The 23617-nt window shown below is 40.0% G+C and overlaps 1 protein-coding gene across 1 annotated transcript in view; it reads right to left on the reverse strand.

Moving 5' to 3' along the window:
- Positions 1–23617, reverse strand: part of MYO3B (myosin IIIB) — a 405543-nt gene that overhangs the window by 218320 nt on the left and 163606 nt on the right. Inside the window, exons 10-16 of the mRNA XM_043894526.1 lie at positions 12846–12942; positions 11768–11884; positions 11162–11266; positions 8390–8473; positions 7372–7574; positions 1366–1464; positions 919–1033 (exon numbers count right to left, since the gene is read on the reverse strand). Of these exons, the coding sequence (XP_043750461.1) occupies positions 919–1033; positions 1366–1464; positions 7372–7574; positions 8390–8473; positions 11162–11266; positions 11768–11884; positions 12846–12942 (820 nt within the window). The remainder of the gene's footprint in view (positions 1–918; positions 1034–1365; positions 1465–7371; positions 7575–8389; positions 8474–11161; positions 11267–11767; positions 11885–12845; positions 12943–23617) is intronic.

A 23617-nucleotide genomic window follows, 5' to 3' on the forward strand; every position in this document is an offset into this window, starting at 1 on the left:
AAAGAGCTGGCCAAACGCCTTGGATTACAAAAGCAATCTTTTATCCAGAGTGGCTGTCCCAAGCTAACTCAAGTGTCTTGTAATCTCACCCCTGAAGATTTAAACATTTTCACTTATCTCCTAATCATTCACCTCCTTTGTTAGAAAGGCAAAAGAATCTGTATATTTTACAAATTTGATGGCAAAAAGCCCAGAAACTATGACACAAATGTATCACACAGTATTATTTGAGCCTAGGGTAATAAATATTTTCTGTCACTCCCAGTATATATTTAATAGAGACAGCCTGTATCTAGTATGATAAAGGCAATATAATACTTAGAACTGTAGCTAATAATTGCAATTCTGCACCATGGCGAAGAAAGTGACTGCAAGAAAGTTGAAAAGGTTTAATTTGTCTGAGGCACAAGTAACTACTTACACAAATATATTCCTGTGGCTTGGGGGTAACCTCCTTATTCTTATACTCCTATTAGACAATTCACTTTAATGTTTGGAACAACCCCAACTCAGAAAAGGGCAGTGTTGTTTTGGTGTTTGATATCAAAGCTGGAGTGAATTGATGACAGAGGTAACAATTCACAGTATTTGGCATTTACAAAACTACTTCTACATCATTTTTTAATTTTTATTTTTAGTACTTCTACTTTAATGTTCCCCTTGGATCTTACTAAAATGCAGATTTTGATTTAGCTGTTCTTGGTTAGACCCGAGGATCTGCATTTCTCACAAGCTCTTAGGTGATGACAATGTTTCTTGTCCTTGGGTCACACTTTTAAGTAGCAAGACCTTATAACATGACCAGCATGGCATTTGAAAAGCACGGGTACTGCCCCAAGTTGGAACTTTCAGGTCTTCATTCTCATTGACCCAAGAATATGAATACTTGAGTTTCTTTTTGTCCTGGCAATCACTTACCTTGTCAGTGAATCCTATAATCCTGAAGCAATGCTGAATTGCTTCAAACTGTCTTCTGTAAGACTCCTTGGAAGTTATGTCATGCATCACCCTTCCAGTTTCATCAGCTATGTACCTATATGGAGTATGACCACACAGAATGAGTACTTACTTGGCAAATGGCATCCCAAATACCAGGGTATCATTGGGCTCCTTCTTTGCAAGAGCATTTCCTTACAGTCTAATACTGTGATGAAATAATGGTGTGCACGGCTAAATAAAATGGCTGCAATTGAGTTTTCAAGCTTTCTAGAAAATGCAAAGGGAAATAAAGTTCCTGCCATCTCATGTGGGCATTTTTGGCTAAAGAGACTGTGTCCAGTTAGGAGAACAGCTCCATTTCCAAGTTTTGTCGATTGTTAATTGTATATTCTTTACAAATTAGCAACTAAAACCCCTGACACTTACCTAGGAGGCTTTTCCTCAGGAAGTCGGAACTCAGAAAGTTTCTTTTGGTGATAAAGACCAGCATAAATATAGTAAAATATGTGAAAATTTTTCTCTCCTCTGGAAAAAAGTAGGGAAGGGACATTGTTAATAACGTATTCTGGGTTTCTCTACTCGATGACTTTTCCCTTCCATGCAAAATATTATTCTGTAGCCAATTTGCATTCATAGGCAATTAATATGCTACATTCCTGGAGAAGGAAATGGCAGAATACTCCAGTATTCTTGCCTGGAAAATCCCACGGATGGAGGAGCTTTGCAGGCTACAATCCGTAGGGTTACAAAGAGTCAGACACCACTGAGCACACAGTACAATATGTTACATTCCAAATACAGAATAGTAATAGGGATAGGATTAGGATAGCAATTTCCAGTGTCACACTATTAAACACATTTATGTTTATTTTTTCTCCCAATTATTTTTATTAGTTGGAGGCTAATTACTTTACAATATTGTAGTGGTTTTTGCCATATATTGACATGAATCAGCCATGGATTTACATGTGTTCCCCATCCCGATCCCCCCTCCCACCTCCCTCCCCATCCCATCCCTCTGGGTCGTCCCAGTGCACCAGCCCCGAGCACTTGTCTCATGTATCCAACCTGGACTGGCGATCTGTTTCACACTTGATAATATACATGTTTTGATGCTGTTCTCTCAGATCATCCCACCCTCGCCTTCTCCCATAGAGTCCAAAAGTCTGTTCTGTACATCTGTGTCTCTTTTTCTGTCTTGTATATAGGGTTATCGTTACCATCTTTCTAAATTCCATATATATGCATTAGTATACTGAATTGGTGTTTATCTTTCTGGCTTACTTCACTCTGTATAATGGACTCCAGTTTCATCCATCTTATTAGAACTGATTCAAATGTATTCTTTTTAATGGCTGAGTAATATTCCATTGTGTATATGTACCATAGCTTCCTTATCCATTCGTCTGCTGATGGGCATCTAGGTTGCTTCCATGTCCTGGCTATTATAAACAGTGCTGCAATGAACATTGGGGTACACGTGTCTCTTTCAGATCTGGTTTCCTTGGTGTGTATGCCCAGGAGTGAGATTGCTGGGTCATATGGCAGTTTTATTTCCAGTTTTTTAAGGAATCACCAAACTGTTCTCCATAGTGGCTGTACTAGTTTGCATTCCCACCAACAGTGTAAGAGGGTTCCCTTTTCTCCACACCCTCTCCAGCATTTATTGCTTGTAGACTTTTGGATAGCAGCCATTCTGACTGGTGTGTAATGGTACCTCATTGAGGTTTTGATTTGCATTTCTCTGATAATGATGTTTATACAGAAGATTTTAGAGAACGGAACACTTATAGGAGGTGACAACTCAGGTTACTTACATTTAGAGATCTTTCTATTCCAGACCAAATAACTGCATCTGTGTCACACATCTTGTTTGAAGCCCATGTTGCATCAGAGACAGTGATATCCAACTTACAAAGATCACCCAAACTCCCTACTTCACTGAAGCTCAAGACAAGAAGCAGCTTACCAGTAGTACAGCAAGTTAGGGAAGGGAACTGGTCCCAGAACTAAGGTCTCCACTGTCTCAAACTTGTATTCTTTCAAATACAATCTAAAAATGGCATGCATCAGTCTACCTAGTCTTGTGGAATGTACCTGTTTTTAGGCCACTCTGGCTAGGGTGGATGCTGCTGGACTGTGGTCTGTGGACTGCAGTCAGCTTATGATGAGACAAAAAACTGGAAAGTCTGTATCCATACATTTTATAGTAAGCGGTATTTCTATGATATCTGAGAGTATGATGATTTTTCTGGTAATACATTTCAATTATGTATTACAAAAATAAAATCACAATTTATCATGAACTATTTAAAAAAAAAAAACTAGTCTTTCAACAAAGATAGTTTGAAAAGTCCTTCTCTCTATCCTTACTTTCCTTTGGAGGTCAGTCTCTTCTGTTGATGCCCTAGGATTTTCACAAATCCTCACCTTGGCCAACGTAGCTATGTGCAAAGAAATCTTATCTTCCTTCTACTCCTTGTCCCTGTCTGTGACATGGGCCCCACTCTTTTCTTCAGTTTCTCTTGGATATTCTCCTGGATCTTCTAGCCTTCCTCTACTTGATTATTCTGTCCAAGCTCACCTGGTACATTCTTATCTCTACTAGCCATTCCTCATCCATTTGTTCACTCAACTAATAAACTTACTGAGTGCCAAGTATGGCAGGCACTACACCAGATGCCAGGGATATGGGACAGAGGATTCCTGCTCTCTGGAGCTTCCTTCCAGTGATGGACAGAGATGAATCAGTAAGAAAACTGGTGATAAGGACTTTGAAAGAAACAATCAAAGGGCTGAGATGAACAACATTCGCAGATGAGGGTCACTTGTGCCCAGTGAAGGGAAGGACTCTCAAAGAAAATAACATGAAAATGAAACTTTAAAGTGTGAGAAGGGAGTGGAAGGAGCTACAGGGAGAAGAGGGAAAGCATTTCAAGGAGACGGAGCAGCATGTACACAAAGGCTCTGAGCATGATATCCATGTAGGGACCAAAAGTCTGCTGGTGAGAAGCCGGTGGACAAGTGGGCAGGGCCAGCCCACAGAGATCTTACCAGGCTATGATGAAGATTTTGTTATTATGAAAATAGAATTCTTTGAAGTGTTTGAAACTGTAAATGTGAGACCAGATTGTAAGAAGTTAAGATGGATGCAAGAAGACCAATTAGAAGGACTTGGTGAGAGAATCCTACTACGTGCCAGAGGAGAGCAGAATCAGAAAGATCAGATGACCAGGACTTACACAAGTCCCACCTTCTTCTCATCTAATGTCTTCAGTCTGTTTTACCCATCAGTGCTATCATACTGACTAAAATTAACAGCAATAATAAGTTATGGGTTACTAGAAACCAATTATTCTATATTTGGCAAAAATCACATATCATCTCATTTAATTCTCATAACAGCCTGTGAGGTTGGCTTTGAAAGTGAAAGTATTAGCCACTCAGTCATGTCTGACTCTTTGCAACCCCATGGACTATAACCCACCAGGCTCCTCTGTCTATAGAATTTTCCAGACAAGAATACTGGGGCAGGTAGCCATTCCCTTCTCCAGGGGATCTTCCAGACCCAGAGATTGAACCTGGGTCTCCTGTATTGAAGGTGGATTCTTAACCATCTGAGCCACAAGAGGTTGGCCTTATTATGTCCTCTTTTGCATATGAGGAAAGTAAGCTATAAGGATAGTTCTATTAATAAGTGACAGAGCTATGATTAGAACCCTCCTTATATTTTCCTTGTAAAAGACCACTTTACATTTGAACACAGGAAACTACAATTTCCATTCTGTCAGAGGTAGTTTCCTAAACTTTAAAATAACCCTAATTTAGAAAGAAAGAAGCAGGGCACCTCATAAAAATTAATCAAGACACCACAGGGAAGCTAAAAATGACTGATTCTATCCTTTCATGCATTTGTTTAATTTTCAAGTCAGTCCCTATTTTGTGAGGAAACTGCAGGTATCTGATAAAAGAAGATGCTGGGGTTCTGAAACTAAAACAAGTCCTGTGGGTTCTACTTGCACAACCTCTCTCAGATTCATCAGCTCCCCTGCTTCCCCATCTCCACTGCTACCACCTCGGTTCAGGCTAACATTCTCTCTCAGGTTGATTTGAAAACAGCCTCCTAGTGGTCTCAATGTAATAGTACTTCTTGCATCTTCTCCAATCCATTTGCTCCACTGAAGCCAGAGCCATCATTTCATCATAACAAAATGCAAGTTGGGTTTTGTGACTCCCCTTCTTGAAAACATTAAATGGCTTCTTTTTACCTTTAGAATAAGGTTCAGAAGAATTGTCTTTAGAATAAGGTTCCTCAACCTGGCTCCAAAGCCCTGCATGATCCGGCCTCAGTCTTGTCTTTGCTCCTCTCTTCCCCCACCCCTCCACTCCTGTCCCCATCCCATCTCTTGGCTGACTTCTAGCGATCCTCAGGGCTCAGATTAAATGTCTCTCACACAGGAAACCCCCTCCTCCTAGGCTAGGCTATTGCCCTTTCACCTATTTTACTTTCAGAGTGCCTTACATTGCTTCCTGGTACCTACCACAATTGTTATGCATTAAGCTTAGTTTTGTTTTTTTTTTTTGCTTAATGCCCGTGACCCTTCCCGCACCTGTCCCTCTCTCATCCCCCATCCACTCCAAGTTCCAAGAATACTAGGACCTTGTCTATTTTGTTTACTCTCACAACCCCAACAGAGAGCACAACACTGGCATGCAGCAGGAATTCAGTAGATAGTAAATGCATAAATGGAGCCATGCTCCTGAGGAAGTCTGATGTCCTCTAACAGTAATTATAATAGGAAGAGAGGCTAACTCTCTGATAACATGTACCAACCCAGGCACTTTTAAAAGTTCTTTTACATAAACAAACTCACTAATTTTCATGGCAAACTCATGAGGTCGGCTCTAGGAGCATCTTCATTTCACAGATGAGGCTCAGAGAGGTTAGGTGATGAGGTTAATTCTTAGGTAGCTTGATAAGGAGTCAGGGGCCCTCGAGGAGAAGAAAGGGATAAACATTTTTTCTGTATTGCTTTGTCTTAATCACATAAGACATTTTTTCTTAAACTCTGAGTTATTATGACAACAATCTTTAAGACTAACTTTCTTTAAGCCCAGAGCTAATGATTGCACAACAAAACAACTCATCTTGCTCAAAGTTATGTTTTTCCTTAAGCTCTGTACTAATGATTACATAAGAACAATGCATCTTGCTCAAGGACATGTTTCTCCTTCTTAACAACAATCTTCTGACTAATCTTGTTATCTTAAGATGCATATTGTGGGAGTGGGTCTGGTAAAAGTATTTAAGGACTTGATAAGACTAGCGAGTGGGTCACTCTCTGTCCCCCTTCTGATGTCTATGTCAGAAGCTTTCTTTGTCCTTTTTCACTGTAATAAAACTTCTGCAACACAAAAGCTCTGCATGATCAAGACTGGTCCCTGAAAGTGAAAGTCGCTCAGTTATGTCTGACTCTTTGTGACCCCATAGACTGTACAAGTCCCTGGAATTCTCCAGGCCACAATACTGGAGTGGGAAGCCTTTCTCTTCTCCAGGGGATCTCCCCAACCCAGGGATCGAACCCAGGTCTCCACATTGCAGGCAGATTCTTTACCAGCTGAGCCACAAGGGAAGCCTGAGAGTACTGGAGTGGGTAGCCTATCCCTTCTCTAGCAGATCTTCCTGACCCAGGAATCGAACTGGGGTCTCCTGCATTGCAGGCAGATTCTTTACCAACTGAGCTATGAGGGCTAAATCTTCTTTGGAGATCATGAATCTGACATCGTTCTCTACAAGCTATCAGTGACATAGCCAAGGTCACACTGTAAATGTCAGAGACAGCCTTGAACCAAGAGCAGTCCATGCTATTGACCACTACTGCTATGCTGCTATTTTTTTTTTTTTTTTGCTGCACCATGCAGCTTGTGGGATCTCAGTTCCCCAACCAGGGACTGAACCCTCAGCAGCAAGAGCCAGAATCCTAACCACCAGACCACCAGGCAAGTTCCTATACTGCTCTTCTTAAAACAAAGTAACTTTTTCTTCTCTCAAACTAGGGGAAAATTAACATGTGGCATATTCTCAGTGCTTTTGTTTTTTTCTTAATAGACAAGCTCAATTTTAAGGGAACTAGTAATTTATAAAAGTAATTGCATATTGTTAAATTCTACCTGGTATAACCAACTCCAGGGAATGGGTATACCTATCCCAAAGTAATCCCATCCAGCCCTTTCTACTGTGCTTATAAACATCTTTTAGGTTAGAAATCACCATTTATCCTTTCCTTAAGTCGTTTCTTGCCTTTGGGGAGGCTGAGGGTAGGAATGGGGGCAGGGATACTAAGAACAAAGAATGGAATGTAGCCATAAAAATTCCCAAAGCCTCCTGTCTACACTGCAGCACAAAACCAGACTGAGAAAATAGGCACCTACACCGCCTGTTTTATAACTCTGGATTTTTCAAGGAGATATTCAGAGATTCTTGCTCCCATCACAGCTCCAGTTGGTGTAAACATCATTTCCAGATATTTTCCAAAACGGCTGGAATTGTCATTGATGGCAGTGCATGCATTTCCAAAGGCTTCCACCAGAGAGTTGACTTGCAGAATTTTTTCTCTCAAGGTCTGATTATCTGCCTGTGCCAAACAAAGAACAGTCCAGTGGAGTCTCCAGAAACATTACTCCAGTAGAGCTGCCACACACCCCTCCCAGTCCACAAAAATCACATTTATCTTTTTGGGAAAAACTCCATCTGGGAAATTAGCATCAAACACCAGCACTGTTTTCTCAGATAAGCATCTCCCCTGGCACATAAGTATCAGATGAGGCTAGGTTAGGTCAGTTTTTATGACCAGCCACATTTCTCTTAAAATCCTTGACAGATAAAATGCCTAGAGTTTAGAAAGAATTTCAAATAGAGAGATTCCATCACCTTTCTCAGTTATTCATTATAATATTCAATAAACCTCCTCTGGAAAAAACACTTAAATTTGCTCTTAGTCTCATAATACACTGCTTATAAGTAATCGCTAGGCTATTTTTACAGCCATATCTTCAATGTCCATTTCACCAAGCTAAAAATTTCTATTTCCCTCAACTGTTGCTCAAAGATTTCTACTTTCCAATTCCTTTGATCATCTTAGTGACTCCCCCAATCCTACTCCTAGTGTTTAACCACTTTTACTACTTAATGGCTAACTGTATTATACTGAGAACAAGAAAAATTAATTGCCAAATCTAGTAAATTCATGCTGGCATTATTTTCTTCACTACATGAAAGGAGGAGGACATGCTGACATCTTACAAGGCCTAGCAATCAGGAGGCGAACATAATAAAAATGGAATGTTTCTATGTACCCCCTAATAAAATCGAGTATTTCCATCATTTTAGAAATATGCAGTTACTCTGAAGGGACTTCAAGCCACAATACAGAAAGCAGGCCATCATTACCTTTCCCAAGAAGGTCAAATGCTGAACGATCAGGTGGGCACTTTCCGTCTTCCCAGAGCCACTTTCTCCGCTGATGACAATGCACTGATACAGAAAATGAAGTGTTGGTGAAGAATTCATGGCACAGTAAACATCCTGTGTGTTCAGCTATGGTTTTCATATAACATCCACCACTGTTCACCTTAACTCTTCACTGAGCATACATCTTAGGAATCTTTCCATTTCAGTACATTGAGAGCTTCTTTAACCTTTTCAGTCATTTGTGGCTCCTCTGTACAGATGCACCATAGTCTATTTAACCAGTCAGAATGGATACTTGAGTTTTTCCATATGTTACTACAAGCAATACTGCAATGAACAGCCCTATGCGTAGGTCATTATATTTATGCAGGTTCATTTGTAGAATAAATTCCCAGAAATGGGGTTGTTGGACCAAAAGGTAAACACATTCATAAGTTTGATAGATAATACCAAATTGCTTTCCTAAGGACTGTATGAAAGTGCCTATTCTCCTGGAGCATCACCAACTGGGTATGTTGGATTTCCGCCATTCTGGTAGGCAAAACACTGCATCTCGGTACAGTTTTAATTTGCACTTTTATTATGAGTAAGATTGGGCATCTTTTCATAAGTTTAATGTCATTCATATTTTCCTTTTTTGTGTCCAGTCTATATCTTTTGCCTTCTTTTTTTTAAATATTATTGGTCTTTCTATCAGTTTTTTCTAGGAGCTCTTTATGTATAAAGGAGATTAGTGGGTGTGGTATAATAAAAACATATATTGGGTCTTTGCCTCTGGTTCCTGACTTTGAGCTCCTAAACTTTTGGAATGTCCTGGATGATAGAAGTGGTGGAGCAGCCTTTGTTATTCACAAACAAGTCCCTTTCAAGCAAATATAACTGCTAACCAAGTGGTTCAAGGTGGAGCCCAAGATAGCTTCAGGATGGGGGGTGATCACCAAAAAAGACTTAGGGTGAGGGAACTTTCAGCCTTACCATTCCAACTTCTGGGGAGGAGAAAGGGGCTAGAGATTGACTGAGTCATAAAAACTCTTGAACAACGAGAATGTGTGTGAATATGTTGCAAGCCTGGGAGGGGCCTGTGCCTAGAAAATGCATAGAACCTTTGCACCATTTTCTCCTCTATATCTTGCCCTAAGCATCTCTTCCATTTGGCTGTTTCTGAGTTGTGCCCTTTATAAAAACCCAGTAAACACAAGAGTTATTCTAGTGAATTATCAAACCTCAAGGGGATTGTGGGAATCCCTAAATTTGTAGTCAGCCAGGCAGAAGAGTGGGTAGCCTAGGCACCCCATTCACAACTGGCGTTGAAGTACAGGTGGTCTTGTGGACTGAGCCCCGAACCTGTGAAATCTGTGCTAAATCTGGAAAGTTAGTATCAGAATTGAATGGGACTGAATTGTTAGACATCTGGTTGGCATCAGGGAATTGGAGAACTGGCTAGTGTTGGTAGAGACACAACATTTGGTGTCAGAAGTGGTGTCAGAAAAAAGATAACACAGTGGGATAACTTTGTAACTTGAAAAACACATATATCTCCCTTCATTTACTCCTGTCTATGAATTCTGTGGACATTTCACAAATCTCTGGGAAAGGTAATAATTTGGAGAAGTCAAGTTTCTAACTTATAGTTAATCCATGTATTCCATTTTATAATTTGCACTATTAAAATTTCAAGTGTTCCTCAACAAATCCAAAACTGGACTTCACAGGTCTCAGGAAATATATACATTGTCCTTCTCTCATAAAAATTTCTCACAAAATTAGACGGTTTCTATTTCAAACAGAATAAACACACAAGGAGAAAAACACATACGACAAGTAAAGGAAGGGCCAAGGCTGGATATGCCACCACTGTGAACTGGAGGTCCAGACAGCTAAAATGTGTGGGTGAGCTTTCTGTTAACAGCACTGAGTTTAAGATTTGTGCAGTTTTTATCCAATTCATCACAATTTCTTAGCAGCTAAACCATGCGGTGCGTGACCATTATCAGCCTGTGTGCAATATTTCATACAAAAGGACTGGACCATGAACTTTCTGAAACCTTCCTAGGAAAGAACTTAATTTCTGTCATTCTCCATCTTGTTTTTATTACAGTCATTACCATGTCATCAGTTTTGTGTTAGCTCTATGTTCTCATACTAGAATTACTTTATTATATTTTAGGGATTCCCTGATAGCTCAGTTGGAAAAGAACATGCCTGCAATGCAGGAGACCCCAGTTCAATGTCTGGGTCGGGAAGATCTGCTGGAGAAGGGATAGGCTACTGGAGCTGCCCACTCCAGTAATCTTAGGCTTCCCTTGTGGCTCAGCTGGTAAAGAATCTGCCTGCAATGTGGGAGACCTGGGTTCGATCCTTGGCTTGGGAAGATCCCCTGGAGAAGGGAAAGGCTACCTACTCCAGTATTCTGGCCTAGATAATTCCATGGACTCTATATCTATAGTCCATGGGGTGGGAAAGACTTGGACACAACTGAGCGAATTTCACCTTCCTCTATTATATTTTACCAGGGAAAATGAGTGTATTTGAGGAGGATGTCTCACATTTCTTGAAAAGGGTTTCTACATTCTCTTGTTCCTCTAGTTTATCACTATTCCTGTCCCACTGAGCTACTATTTCATTGCCTATTTCCTTGAGTCAGTATCAGCAACCAGAACGGCAAGTTCTTAGGAAAACTCAAGAGCTGCAAAGGAGGACAGAAAACATCCTATTGTGGGACTTGGTGGGGAAGCACAGTTAAGTTCTTACCTGGTCTTTGCTGAAAGTAACCATGCATTGGTAAGCAGCATCTGCTGATGCAAATATGTGAGGGGGATTTGAGGCACGTTTCACTCCATGATACAGTCTGGAAAACTGAAAAACATTAATTTAAAGAACTCTTCTAATGTCCCAGTACCCTTTGCCCATAAAACCAAGGCTTTGTCACTTTTCAGGGGAATTGTGGCATCAGGGAGGCTGTAGAGCAGAGGTTCTAGAGTCTACAGGCCTGACTTAAAATCCCAGTTCTTCACTTACTGGCTCCATAGCTTGTTCAAGGACACTAACTTCACTATGTGAAGTCTCCTCATCTGCCAAATAGGCTTACTAATAATACCCATCATGCAGGGTCATGAGAAATATCCAAGGTAACCCAATGCCCGGTATACAGTAAACACTAATTGAATATTAGCTGTTATTGTTACATCTTAACTTAAAAAGTCACCCCCAAAATGTATGAATTTTGTTGCATTATTATTTTCAGTTTGGGGTATGTCCACCCATGGTATTTTATTCTCACTTTTTCTCCCTTTTCATTTTTCCTTGAGATTTCAAATTTCCTGTTAAGGAACCACATGCTCATAAAACATTCCTTACCTGTGGAGAGTATATGCTTAGATTCTGGAAGGGGTTTAAGGCAATTAAGATATCTCCAACATATGTGTAAATAAGTAAGTCCACATAACGTTTCTGCAGCTGATGAATAATTGTATCCTAAGAAGAAGATAAATAGTACCGAGAGTAAACATTATTTCCAGTCAAGGGAGAGATCCTAAAAATAACAACAAGTGTATTCCTACAAGAATAATTTTCTCCAAAAGATTAAAATAGTCCATTTAAATCATACCCTATTGATTAGGACCCTAATGATCGTAAAGGCAGATATTTGCCTTGAAAGAAGAAAAAATTAGGAATATGCTATTCAAAATAATTCAGCCCATTTAGGACTTCCTAAAAAACACTGACATATCTGACAAAAATTTTGTTATTATGAAAACACTGTTTGACCACATCCAAATGTTCTATTCAGAATTTGATTTAATAGGCCATTCCTATTAATAAAGTACAGATAAATTGTAACTTCATTTCTCAAAGCATTACACTTAAAATTTATGTGGTGGGAATGTAGAATTGAACACTTTTATATCACACTTTAGTGATTCATACATTGCATTTAAGGGTCCCCAGAGTTGGAAACAGCAGAAGCAGGTCCAATGCAATTAACAGCTCTATTAAACATGCATATTTTAAATGGGGATTATCACAATTTTCAAATTTGGAATTCAAGCTATATTAGCTTCACTATTTCCCTAAATGAAGCTCTTCTTTATGAAGAACAACTGTCTTAATTTAAGGGTTAAATTGCACCATTCTATAAACAGAAAATAATTTCAGCTGATATAAAAACATCTTTTAAGCCTGCAATATAAAAGCCTTCATGGGAAAACTCCAAATCCTTTTCTCTTCATCATTTGGGACATTTAGGGGACTATAAATGAACACAGAACAACACGGGATCATAGTCACAGCAGCCAAACATCCTTGAGTTTCACCCCAAGGCTACACAAACAAAGTTTCAAGTGACCTTAGGAGAACATGGACTACAACAGAAAGATCAGACCAGTCATGTGAAACAAATGTCCTTGGTGAAAATTGCCTATTAAATATTTAGTACCTCATCCAGGACTTCCATATTGACCAAGTCATCCTCAAGGCAGTATTTTTCAGCATCTTCCACATGATAGGGTCTTTTGGTGTGCATCCTTTCATGCCTAGAGTTTATCCAGAGAATATTAGTACTAAGGCGGTAAAAAATATAGCAGAAACTAGGCCACAAGAACAATTCAGCCACTGTCTTATCACACAACACATTCAGAGACTTCAGAGAAGGGACAGGAAGAGCAAGCCTAGTCCAGGCCCCCAGCCCTCTCTCATCACTGCAGAACTTCCAGGGGAAATGGGTGCTCCAGCACTCAAGACTTCCACTACGGTGAGGAGCACTGCCCATAGACTGCAGCACAACAGGCTTCCCTGTCCATCACCGACTCCTGGAGTTTATTCAAACTCATGTCCATTGAGTTGGTGATATCATCTAACCATCTTAACCTCTGTTGTCCCCTCTCCTGCCTTCAATCTTCCCCAGCATCAGGGTCTTTACAAATGAGTCGGTTCTATGCTTCAGGTGGCCAAAGGATTGGAGTTTCAGCTTCAGCATCAGTCCCTCCAATTAATATTCAGGACTGATTTCCTTTAGGATGGACTGGTTGGATCTCCTTGCAGTCCAAGGGACTCTCAAGAGTCTTCTCCAACACCGCAGTTCAAAAGTATCAATCCTTCGGTGCTCAGCTTTCTTTATAGTCCAACTCTCACATGCATACATGACTACTGGAAAAACCATAGCTTTGACTAGATGGACCTTTGTTGGCAAAGTAATATCTCTGCTTTTTAGTATGCTGTCTAGGTTGGTCATAGCTTTTCTTCCAAGGAATAAGCATCTTTTAATTTCAAGACTGCAGTCACCATCTGCAGTCATTTTGGAGCCCCCCAAAATAAAGTCCCTTACTGATTCCACTGTTTCCCCATCTATTTGCCATGAAGTGATGGGACCGGATGCCATGATCTTAGTTTTCTGAATGATCAGTTTTAAGCTAACTTTTACACTCTCGTCTTTCACTTTCATCAAGAGGCTCTTTAGTTCTTCTTCGCTTTCTGCCATAAGGGTCATGTCATCTGCATATCTGAGGTTATTGATATTTCTCCCAGCAATCTTGATTCCAGCTTGTGCTTCATCTAGCCCAGCGTTTCTCATGATGTACTCTGCATACAAGTTAAATAAGCAGGGTGACAATATACAGCATTGTCATACTCCTTTCCTGATTAGGAACCAGTCTGTTATTCCATGTCCAGTTCTAACTATTGCTTCTTGACCTCCATACAGATTTCTCAGAAAGCAGGTCAGGTGGTCTGGTATTCCCATCTCTAAGAATTTTCCACAGTTTTTTGTGATCCACATGGTCAAAGGCTTTAGCATAGTCAATAAAGCAGAAGTAGATGTTTTTCTGGAACTCTCTTGCTTTTTCGATGATCCAGTGGATGTTGGCAATTTGATCTCTAGCTCCTCTGCCTTTTCTAAATGCAGCTTGAACATCAGGAAGTTCACGGTTCATGTACTGTTGAAGCCTAGCTTGGAGAATTTTGAGCATTACTTTGCTAACCTGTGAGATGAATGCAACTGTGCGGTAGTCTGAACATTCTTTGGCATTGCCTTTCTTTGGGATTGGAATGAAAACTGACCTATTCCAGTCCTGTGGCCACTGCAAATTTTCCAAATTTGCTAGCATATTGACTGCATCCCCTTTCCTGAATGACCACTATTTGGTGGGTATTCTTCCTGTCTATTTAAAAATATTGGTCATATACTGATATGTATTCATGAACAACACAGAGATTTTATATGTTTAATTATAAAAATGATATCATACTGTTGGTTTCATTCTGCAAATTTACTTCTTTTTCATTCAACATCAGGATCCCCCTCACCTCCCTCTATATACATCTAGAGAAAAAGTGAGTGAGAGAGAGCTGTGATGATAGTGGGTATAAAAGGTAATAGAAATAGACAGACACACATACACACATATATAGAGACAGAGAGAGATAAGAAACAATGTGGAGAGAGAGAGAAAGAGAGTGAGTGACCAAGTATCACTTTAATCATGGGGTAATATTACATCATATAAATATATACCAATTTCTTTACCCAGTCTTATACTGATCAGCATTTAGGCTGATTCCAGCTTTTTACTATTATAAACAAAACAGCACTCAGTATCTTTATCTGCATCCCCTTGCATATATTTGTGAGATTTTCTCTAAGGGCTGTTGCTCCCCAGGCATTTAAAAACTTCCTGCCTATTAAATTAAAAGTTACTTCCTGATTCCTATTATTGATAGATTTGAAGAAGGAATATTTTAAGCATGGTATTAGTCATCTCTAGTACTAGAACCAATTTTGCTGCTAATTCATATAAAGCTCCAAAGTAGATGAAACTTAATTTTACTTAATAAAGTCAAACTTATAACCTGAGCATTTAAAAGTTGTTATTAAACAGAACAGTTTATTCATCTCTATTCTATCATATTAGTGATATGAAAGAAAAATCATTGGTTTGGAAAACAGCTTTTTATAAAAACTCAGAGCTGCTTCTATCTAGCCACTTCGCTAAATAAAAAAGCAAGAAGGTCCATATTTCTGGCCAAATCCTATTCACATAAAGCCCAATCACTTTTATCCCTTAAAGTTCATCATAAAACCAAATACTGTAACATGTTTTTAGTAAACTAACTAAATTCTCATCATTAATTCAGCTAGTTTATCTCCTTCCTAAATTTATAGCTTCCAATCATATGAAATAGGTTACGTTAGAGTTTATTTAAAGCATCTTTTAACAAAGAAAGTCAGGAATTTAATAACAAAGAAAGTCAGCCCTGGTTCCAGAGCAAGGACTCTCCATTCTGTCCCCGTACTGAATGCAAGTAAATATGCTGGACACAATGCATGGTATTCTGAGAGGTACATGGTAACAGGCTGACTAAGGGAATCAGAATTCAAAATATCACTGAACGAAATGGCAAGTTTCCTAGGAGACTCCTGACCTGAACTTGAAGTCAGCCTGATCTGCATACAAGGATGTCAATCTTCACACTGTGTGGCATTTTTATAACCAACTAAAAATGGAAGCACTGACAAACCTCAGTTGCAGGATCACAAATAAACTCTACTACAAAGTCTTGACTTTAACTATGAACATGTACAATGCAATATTGAAGGACTGAAACTATTATCTTCTGAACTCATAGAGTTAATCTATATGCCAATCTATCTGTCTCACAGATTTAACCTCCAGGAATTATTCAGATGCTATTTGCAAATATGAAATTTGATTCTCATAAAATCTCCAGTAATATTTTATAAACAACAAAAAACTTTTAAAAGATTTAACCTGCTGTCATTAGCATGTATGATCTTTCCTCATGTGTATAAGCAATTAACTTTCCTAGAATTATTTGCTCCCAAAATTGAAACTAGCAATCTAGAAGTTGATGTAGATGCAAGGTATTTCCATTCTGATAAAGACCAGTTCATTTTCTCAACCAGGGAAAAAAAACATGTGCCAGCCCTATCTCTATCTTCCTCAACTAGTGTTCTTTTGAAACTGCTACCTGCTTCATTTTCCTGCTTTGGATACAGGAAAAGTTTAGAGAGCATAAAGAGAAGAAATTATTTACTCCAATTTTTATATTTTAAAATTGACATTATCCTAGATTACATATTTATTCAAAGTGTTACACGGTTTTATATTTGTGCATTTTTAGTTGAAATTAATCAAAATAAATTTGGTTTAACGTTTTTACAGTTTTCTTGAGTTAAATAATTTGTTGTCACTGGTTAACAGATGACACCACCCTTATGGCAGAAAACAAAGAAAACTAAAGAGCCTCTTGATGAAAGTGAAAGATGAGAGTGAAAAAGTTGGCTTAAAACTCAACATTCAGAAAACTAAGATTATGGCATCTGGCTCCATCACTTCACAGCAAACAGATGGGAAAACAGTGGAAACAGAGACAGACTATTTGGGGGGGGGCTCCAAAATGACTGCAGATGGTGACGGCAGCCATGAAATTAAAAGACGCTTGCTCCTTGGAAGAAAAGCTATGACCAACCTAGACAGTATATTAAAAAGCAGAGACATTACTTTGTTGTTGTTGTTGTTGTTGTTTTCATTTATTTTTATTAGTTGGAGGCTAATTACTTTACAATATTGTAGTGGTTTTTGCCATATATTGACATGAATCAGCCATGGATTTACATGTGTTCCCCATCCCGATCCCCCCTCCCACCTCCCTCCCCATCCCATCCCTCTGGGTCTTCCCAGTGCACCAGCCCCGAGCACTTGCAGAGACATTACTTTGCCAACAAAGGTCTGTCTAGTCAAAGCTGTGGTTTTTCCAGTAGTCATGTATGCATGTGAGAGTTGGACTATAAAGAAAGCTGAGCACCGAAGGATTGATGCTTTTGAATTGTGGTGTTGGAGAAGACTCTTGAGAGTCCCTTGGACTGCAAGGAGACCCAACCAGTCAATCCTAAAGGAAATCAGTCCTGGGTGTTCATTGGAGGGACTGATGCTGAAGCTGAAACTCCAATCCTTTGGCCACCTGAAGCATAGAACTGACTCATTTGAAAAGACCCTGATGCTGGGAAAGATTGAAGGTGGGAGGAGGAGACAACAGAGGGTAAGATGGTTGGATGGCATCATTACTCAATGGACATGAGTTTGAGTAAACTCCAGGAGTTGGCAATGGACAGGGAAGCCTGGCGTGCTGCAGTCCATGGGGTCACAAAGAGTCGGACACAACAGAGCAACTGAACTGAACTGGTCAACTTAAAATTTCCTTTAAATTCAAATGCTCCACCTAGTGCCTTACTTGAGAATAGCATCTATTATCAATTGTTGAACGCTTCCTTATTTAATGTGAAAATTACAGATTTCCAACTGTATCCAACTCTGGATCTAGTATTCCAAAGCTTAGAGGGATGGAGAGATAGTAAATGGTGGATAAAGTAAACAAAGGGCTTCCCTGCTGGCTCAGATGGTAAAGCATCTGCCTGCAATGTGGGAGACCTGGGTTCAATCCCTGGGTCAGGAAGATCCCCTAGAGAAGGAAATGGCAACCCACTCCAGTATTCTTGCCTGGAAATTCCATGGATGGAGGAGTCTGGTAGGCTACTGTCCATGGGATCGCAAAAAGTCAAACACGACCAAGCAACTTCACTAAAGTAAGCAAAAGGTATTCTATTAAACTAAGAGTTATGGTAAGGAATTACAGTTTTGATGATTTAGAAGACATTTTCAAAATTCAGTTTTTTGCCAGATTTTCTATTTGTTTTTATGAAGCCCTAAGTGCATTGTCTGCCACACCTGGATTTCCAGATAAATGGAGTTTTGGGGTTAAAGCTTACAGAAGATGAGACTCAACGCTCTGGTTTAGGCTGGTTCTCAGAGTTTGGGTTTCGTGTGGTAGTGGGGGAGGTAGTGGTGAGTAGGGTTGACCTAAGGATTCAGGGTTCAGGAAAAGAGGATACTGGTATCTGAGTCCCCAACTCAAGTAAGGTGGGAATGAGCGAAAGTCTGAAACATCAAGTCTAAGGAAATAGTCACTGGATCTGAAGAGTGAGTGAGACAGAGCCAGAGGTGGAGGCTAGGAACTCCTCTAAAACAAGGGTGGGCACAAATGGGACACAGAATGGAGGGATTTTTTGGAATGCCTTAGGTCCAGCTCATGAAGAGGAAAGGAGCTGTAGAGAGTATGAAGCTGATTCAAACACTGAGAGAATAAACCCTGGAGTGCTGTTGCCATCACTATAATTTAATCTCTATATCTGTATTAGGTTAAAACCATTTCTGTGCACTCTCTTTAATATCTCATCACTGACCTGTGGACTTATTTATTTGAGCTGTGGGCCCTATGAACAATATTGATAATATAACATATATTATGTCCAAAAGTGACTACTTAAACCCTTAGCCTGTTCCTGTCCATCAACTCTGCCTGTGGAAGCAGTAACTTCCATGTAGGTAGGTCTAACAGGGCTGCAAGAGCTTCACATAGGTGTGGCAGGATACATTCTTCCCTCCACCCCAACTATGTAAAAGAACAAAGTGATAGAAGGAAGGCCTCTAAATTACAACTGAAGAGTAGGAAGGAAACAAAATCGTTTAGCCTAATAATGACAGGGAGTATGCTAGTTAGAGGTTAAACTTTGCAGTGAAAAATGCCTGATTGTCTTTTAGACAGCTATCCTGTGACAGGAAGATCACTGGGAAGGCCACCTCTACCTCCACCCCTCCACACTCAGGATCAGAGCCCTACCCTCCATCCAAGACAGGAACCAGTAGAAGTGAAAAATGATTAACCCTCTTATCAGATTCCAGATAAGTAAGTAAAATCTGTTGGGGGTGGAGAAGAAAATGAGTAAGGGAGAGGCTTGGACTCAAAGGTGGTGGTCCTCAAGAGTCTAAGACAAAGATTCTGTGGCTATATACAAAGCTCAGGGACATGCTGACAATTTGGATACATTTAGAGAAACCTTTCCTTTATCATCACATTCAGTGGATCTCATAGAGGAAGGAAAATGTTACTCAAAGTGGGGATAGAGTACTATTACTCCAACAAAGACAGTGATGTTGAATATTTCTTCCAAGTCATTATTTCCATTTCAGTATATCTCCTGATAACAGGGTGGATGAAAGAAACTTTTGACTATAGTTATTTAATCATGGACCTAGCATGAGAAAAATAATGGCAGACCATCTAAGTATACCATTATTTTTTGGTACACCTAGAGGGCATGGTAACCCACTCCAGTATTCCTGCCTGGAGAATCCCCACGGAGAGAGGAACCTGGCAGGCTATAGTCCATGAGGTCACAAAGAGTCGGAAACAACTGAGTGACTTAGCACATCTAGGTGTAACTCCATCCTGTTGTTGTTTAGTTGCTAAGTTGTGCCTGACTCTTTTGTGACCCAACAGGAAACAGGAGATGGCAAGAGTGAACATTGACATTTTAGGAATCAGCGAACTAAAATGGACGGGAATGGGTGAATTTAACTCAGATGACTACTTACTGTGGGCAAGAATCCCTTAGAAGAAATGGAGTAGCTATTATAGCAAAAAAAAAAAAAAAAAGGGTCTGATGCAGTACTTGGATGCAATCTCAAAAACAACAGAATGATCTGTTTGTTTCCAAGGCAAACCATTCAATATCACAGTAATCCAAGTCTATGCCCTGACCAGTAACGCTGAAGAAGCTGAAGTTGAAAGGTTCTATGAAGACCGACAATCTAGAACTAACACCCAAAAGAGATGTCCTTTTCATTATAGGGGACTGGAATGCAAAAGTAGGAAGTCAAGAGACACCTGGAGTAATAGGCAAATTTGGCCTTGGAGTACAGAAAATGAAGCAGGGCAAAGGCTAATACAGTTTTGCCAAAAGAAAGCACTGGTCATAGCAAACACCGTCTTCCAACAACACAAGAGAAGACTCCCACACATGGACATCACCAGATGGTCAATACCAAAATCAGATTGATTATATTCTTTACAGCCAAAGATGGAGAAGCTCTATACAGGCAGCAAAAACAAGACTGGGAGCTGACTGTAGCACAGACCATGAACTCCTTATTGCCAAATTCAGACTTAAATTGAAGAAAGTAGGGAAAACCACTAGACCATTCAGGTATGACCTAAATCAAATCCCTGATGACTATACAGTGGAAGTGACAAATAGATTCAAGGGATTAGATCTGATACAGAGTGCCTGAAGAACTAAGGACAGAGGTTCATGACATTGTACAGGAGGCAGGGATCAAGACCATCCCTAAGAAAAAGCAATGCAAAAAGGCAAAATGGTTGTCTGAGGAGGCTTTACAAATAGCTGTGGATAGAAGAGAAGCAAAAGACAAAGGAGAAAAGGAAAGATATACCCATTTGAATGCAAAGTTCCAAAGAATAGCAAGGAGAGATAAGAAAGCCTTCCTCAGCAATCAGTGCAAAGAAATAGAGGAAAACAATAGAATGGGTAAGTCTAGAGATCTCTTCAAGAAAATTAGAGATAACAAGGGAACATTTCATGCAAAGATGGGAACAATAAAGGACAAAAATGGTATGGACCTAACATAAGAAGAAGATATTAAGAAGAGGTGGCAAGAATACACAGAAGAACTACACAAAAAAGATCTTCACGAGCCAGATAAAACAATGGTGTGATCACCAACCTAGAGTCAGACATCCTGGAATGCATAGTCAAGTGGGCCTTAGGAAGCATCACCACAAACAAAGCTAGTGGAGGTGATGGAATTCCAGTTGAGCTATTTCAAATCCTAAAAGATGATGCTGTGACAGTGCTGCACTCAATATGCCGGCATATTTGGAAAACTCAGCAGTGGTCACAGGACTGGGAAAGGTCAGTTTTCATTCCAATCCCAAAGAAAGGCAATGCTAAAGAATGCTCAAACTACCACACAACTGCATTTATCCCACATGCTAGTAAAGTAATGCTCAAAACTCTCCAAGCCAGGCTTCAACAGTACATGAACTGTGAACTTCCAGATGTTTAAGCTGGACTTAGAAAAGGCAGAGGAACCAGAGATCAAATTGCCAACATCCACTGGATCATTGAAAAAGCAAGAGAGTTCCAGAGAAACATCTACTTCTGCTTTATTGACTATGCTAAAGCCTTTGATTGTGAGGACCACAACAAACTCTGGAAAATTATTAAAGAGAGGGGAATACCAGACCAACTGACCTGCCTCTTGAGAAACCTGTATGCAGGTCAGGAAGCAACAGTTAGAACGGGACATGGAACAACAGATTGGTTCCATATTGGGAAAGGAGTACGTCAAGGCTGTGTATTGTCACCCTGCTTATTTAATTTATATGCAGAGTACATCATGAGCAACGCTGGGCTGGATGAAGCACAAGCTGTAATCAAGATTGCCAAGAGAAATATCAATAACCTCAGATATGCAGATGACATGACCCTTATGGCAGAAAGCGAAGAAGAACCAGAGTCTCCTGTTGAAAGTGAAAGATTAGAGTGAAAAAATTGGCTTAAGACTCAACATTCAGAAAACTAAGATCATGGCATCTGGTCCCATCACTTCATGGCAAATAGATGGGGAAACAGTGGAATCAGTAAGGGACTTTATTTTGGGGGGCTCCAAAATGACTGCAGATGGTGACTGCAGTCTTGAAATTAAAAGATGCTTATTCCTTGGAAGAAAAGCTATGACCAACCTAGACAGCATACTAAAAAGCAGAGACATTACTTTGCCAACAAAGGTCCATCTAGTCAAAGCTATGGTTTTTCCAGTAGTCATGTATGGATATGAGAGTTGGACCATAAAGAAAGCTGAGCACTTAAGAATTGATGCTTTTGAATTGTGGTGCTGGAGAAGACTTTGAGAGTCCCTTGGACTGCAAGGAGATCCAACCAGTCCATCCTAAAGGAAATCAGTCCTGAATATTAATTGGAGGGACTGATGCTGAAGCTGATACTCCAATTCTTTGGCCACCTGATGGGAAGAACTGACTCATTTGAAAAAAACCCTGATGCTAGGAAAGATTGAAGGCAGGAGGAGAAGGGGATGACAGAGGATGGGATGGCTGGATGGCATCACCGTCTCAATGAACATGAGTTTGAATAAACTCCAGGAGTCAGTGATGGACAGGGAGGCCCAGTGTGCTGCAGTCCACGGGATAGCAAAGAGTCAGACGTTACTGATCAACTGAACTGAGCTGAACTGGACTACAGCCCACCATGGTCCTCTGTCTACCAAATTTCCCAGGCAAGAGTACTGGAGTGGGTTGTCATTTCCTTCTCCAGGGGATATTCCTGGCTCAGGGATGAAACACAAGTGTCCTGCTTGGCAGGCAGATTCTTTACTGCTGAGTCATCTGGGAAGCCCCATACTGTCCTACTGAGAGCCAAATATGAATGAAGTTACCACCTAGATAACTTTAAGTACATTAGTTCTATCCTGATCTGAAATTTAAGCTTATATCTATCAAATAAACATTATAATACACAGATTAAAAAATACAAGAATTAGTTGAGTGGAAATCTCTAAAGTATCACCCCATTTTTTCGTTTAAACATAGTTTGACCATAATTCCAATAAATCAGCATCTTTTCAACTATATTAAATGAATTTGATATAGCTACCTTCTCCAGGCAGTAAGAATCAGCGACAGCAGCAGAAAATTAAACATCAATTCACTTAGTTATAGACAGACAGATAGAGACAGATATGCTGTTCAGTTGTGTCCAACTCTTTGCAACCCCATGGACTGCAGCATGGCAGGCTTCCCTGTCCTTCACCATTTCCCAAAGCTTGCTCAAACTCATGTCCATTGAGTTGGTGATGCCATCCAACCATCTCATCCTCTGTTGTGTCCTTCTCCTCCTGCCTTCAATCTTTCCCATCATCGGGGTCTTTTCTAAAAAGTTGGCTCTTCACAACAGGTGGAAAAGTATCGGAGCTTCAGCATCAGTCCTTCCAATGAATATTCAGGACTGATTTTCTTTAGGATGGACTTGTTTGATCTCCTTGCAGTCCAAGGGAGTCTCAAGAGTCACAGTTCAAAAGCATCAATTCTTTGACGCTCAGCCTTCTTTACGGTATGGATTTGTTTCTTTTCTCTTAGGAAAATCCTTAACCTCCTATATGTCAATCATCTTCTACACTTGATGAAGCAATCATTCAAAATTCGTGATTTACACAGGAGTCCAAGAAACCAATAGTGTATATGTATGTGTGTGTGTGTGTGTGTGTGTGTGTGTGTGTGTGTGTGTGTGTATATAGGGCATTACATGTTTACAGGTAA

This window comes from Cervus elaphus, chromosome 33, assembly GCF_910594005.1.
Source record: "Cervus elaphus chromosome 33, mCerEla1.1, whole genome shotgun sequence".
Taxonomy (NCBI): Eukaryota; Metazoa; Chordata; class Mammalia; order Artiodactyla; family Cervidae; genus Cervus; species Cervus elaphus.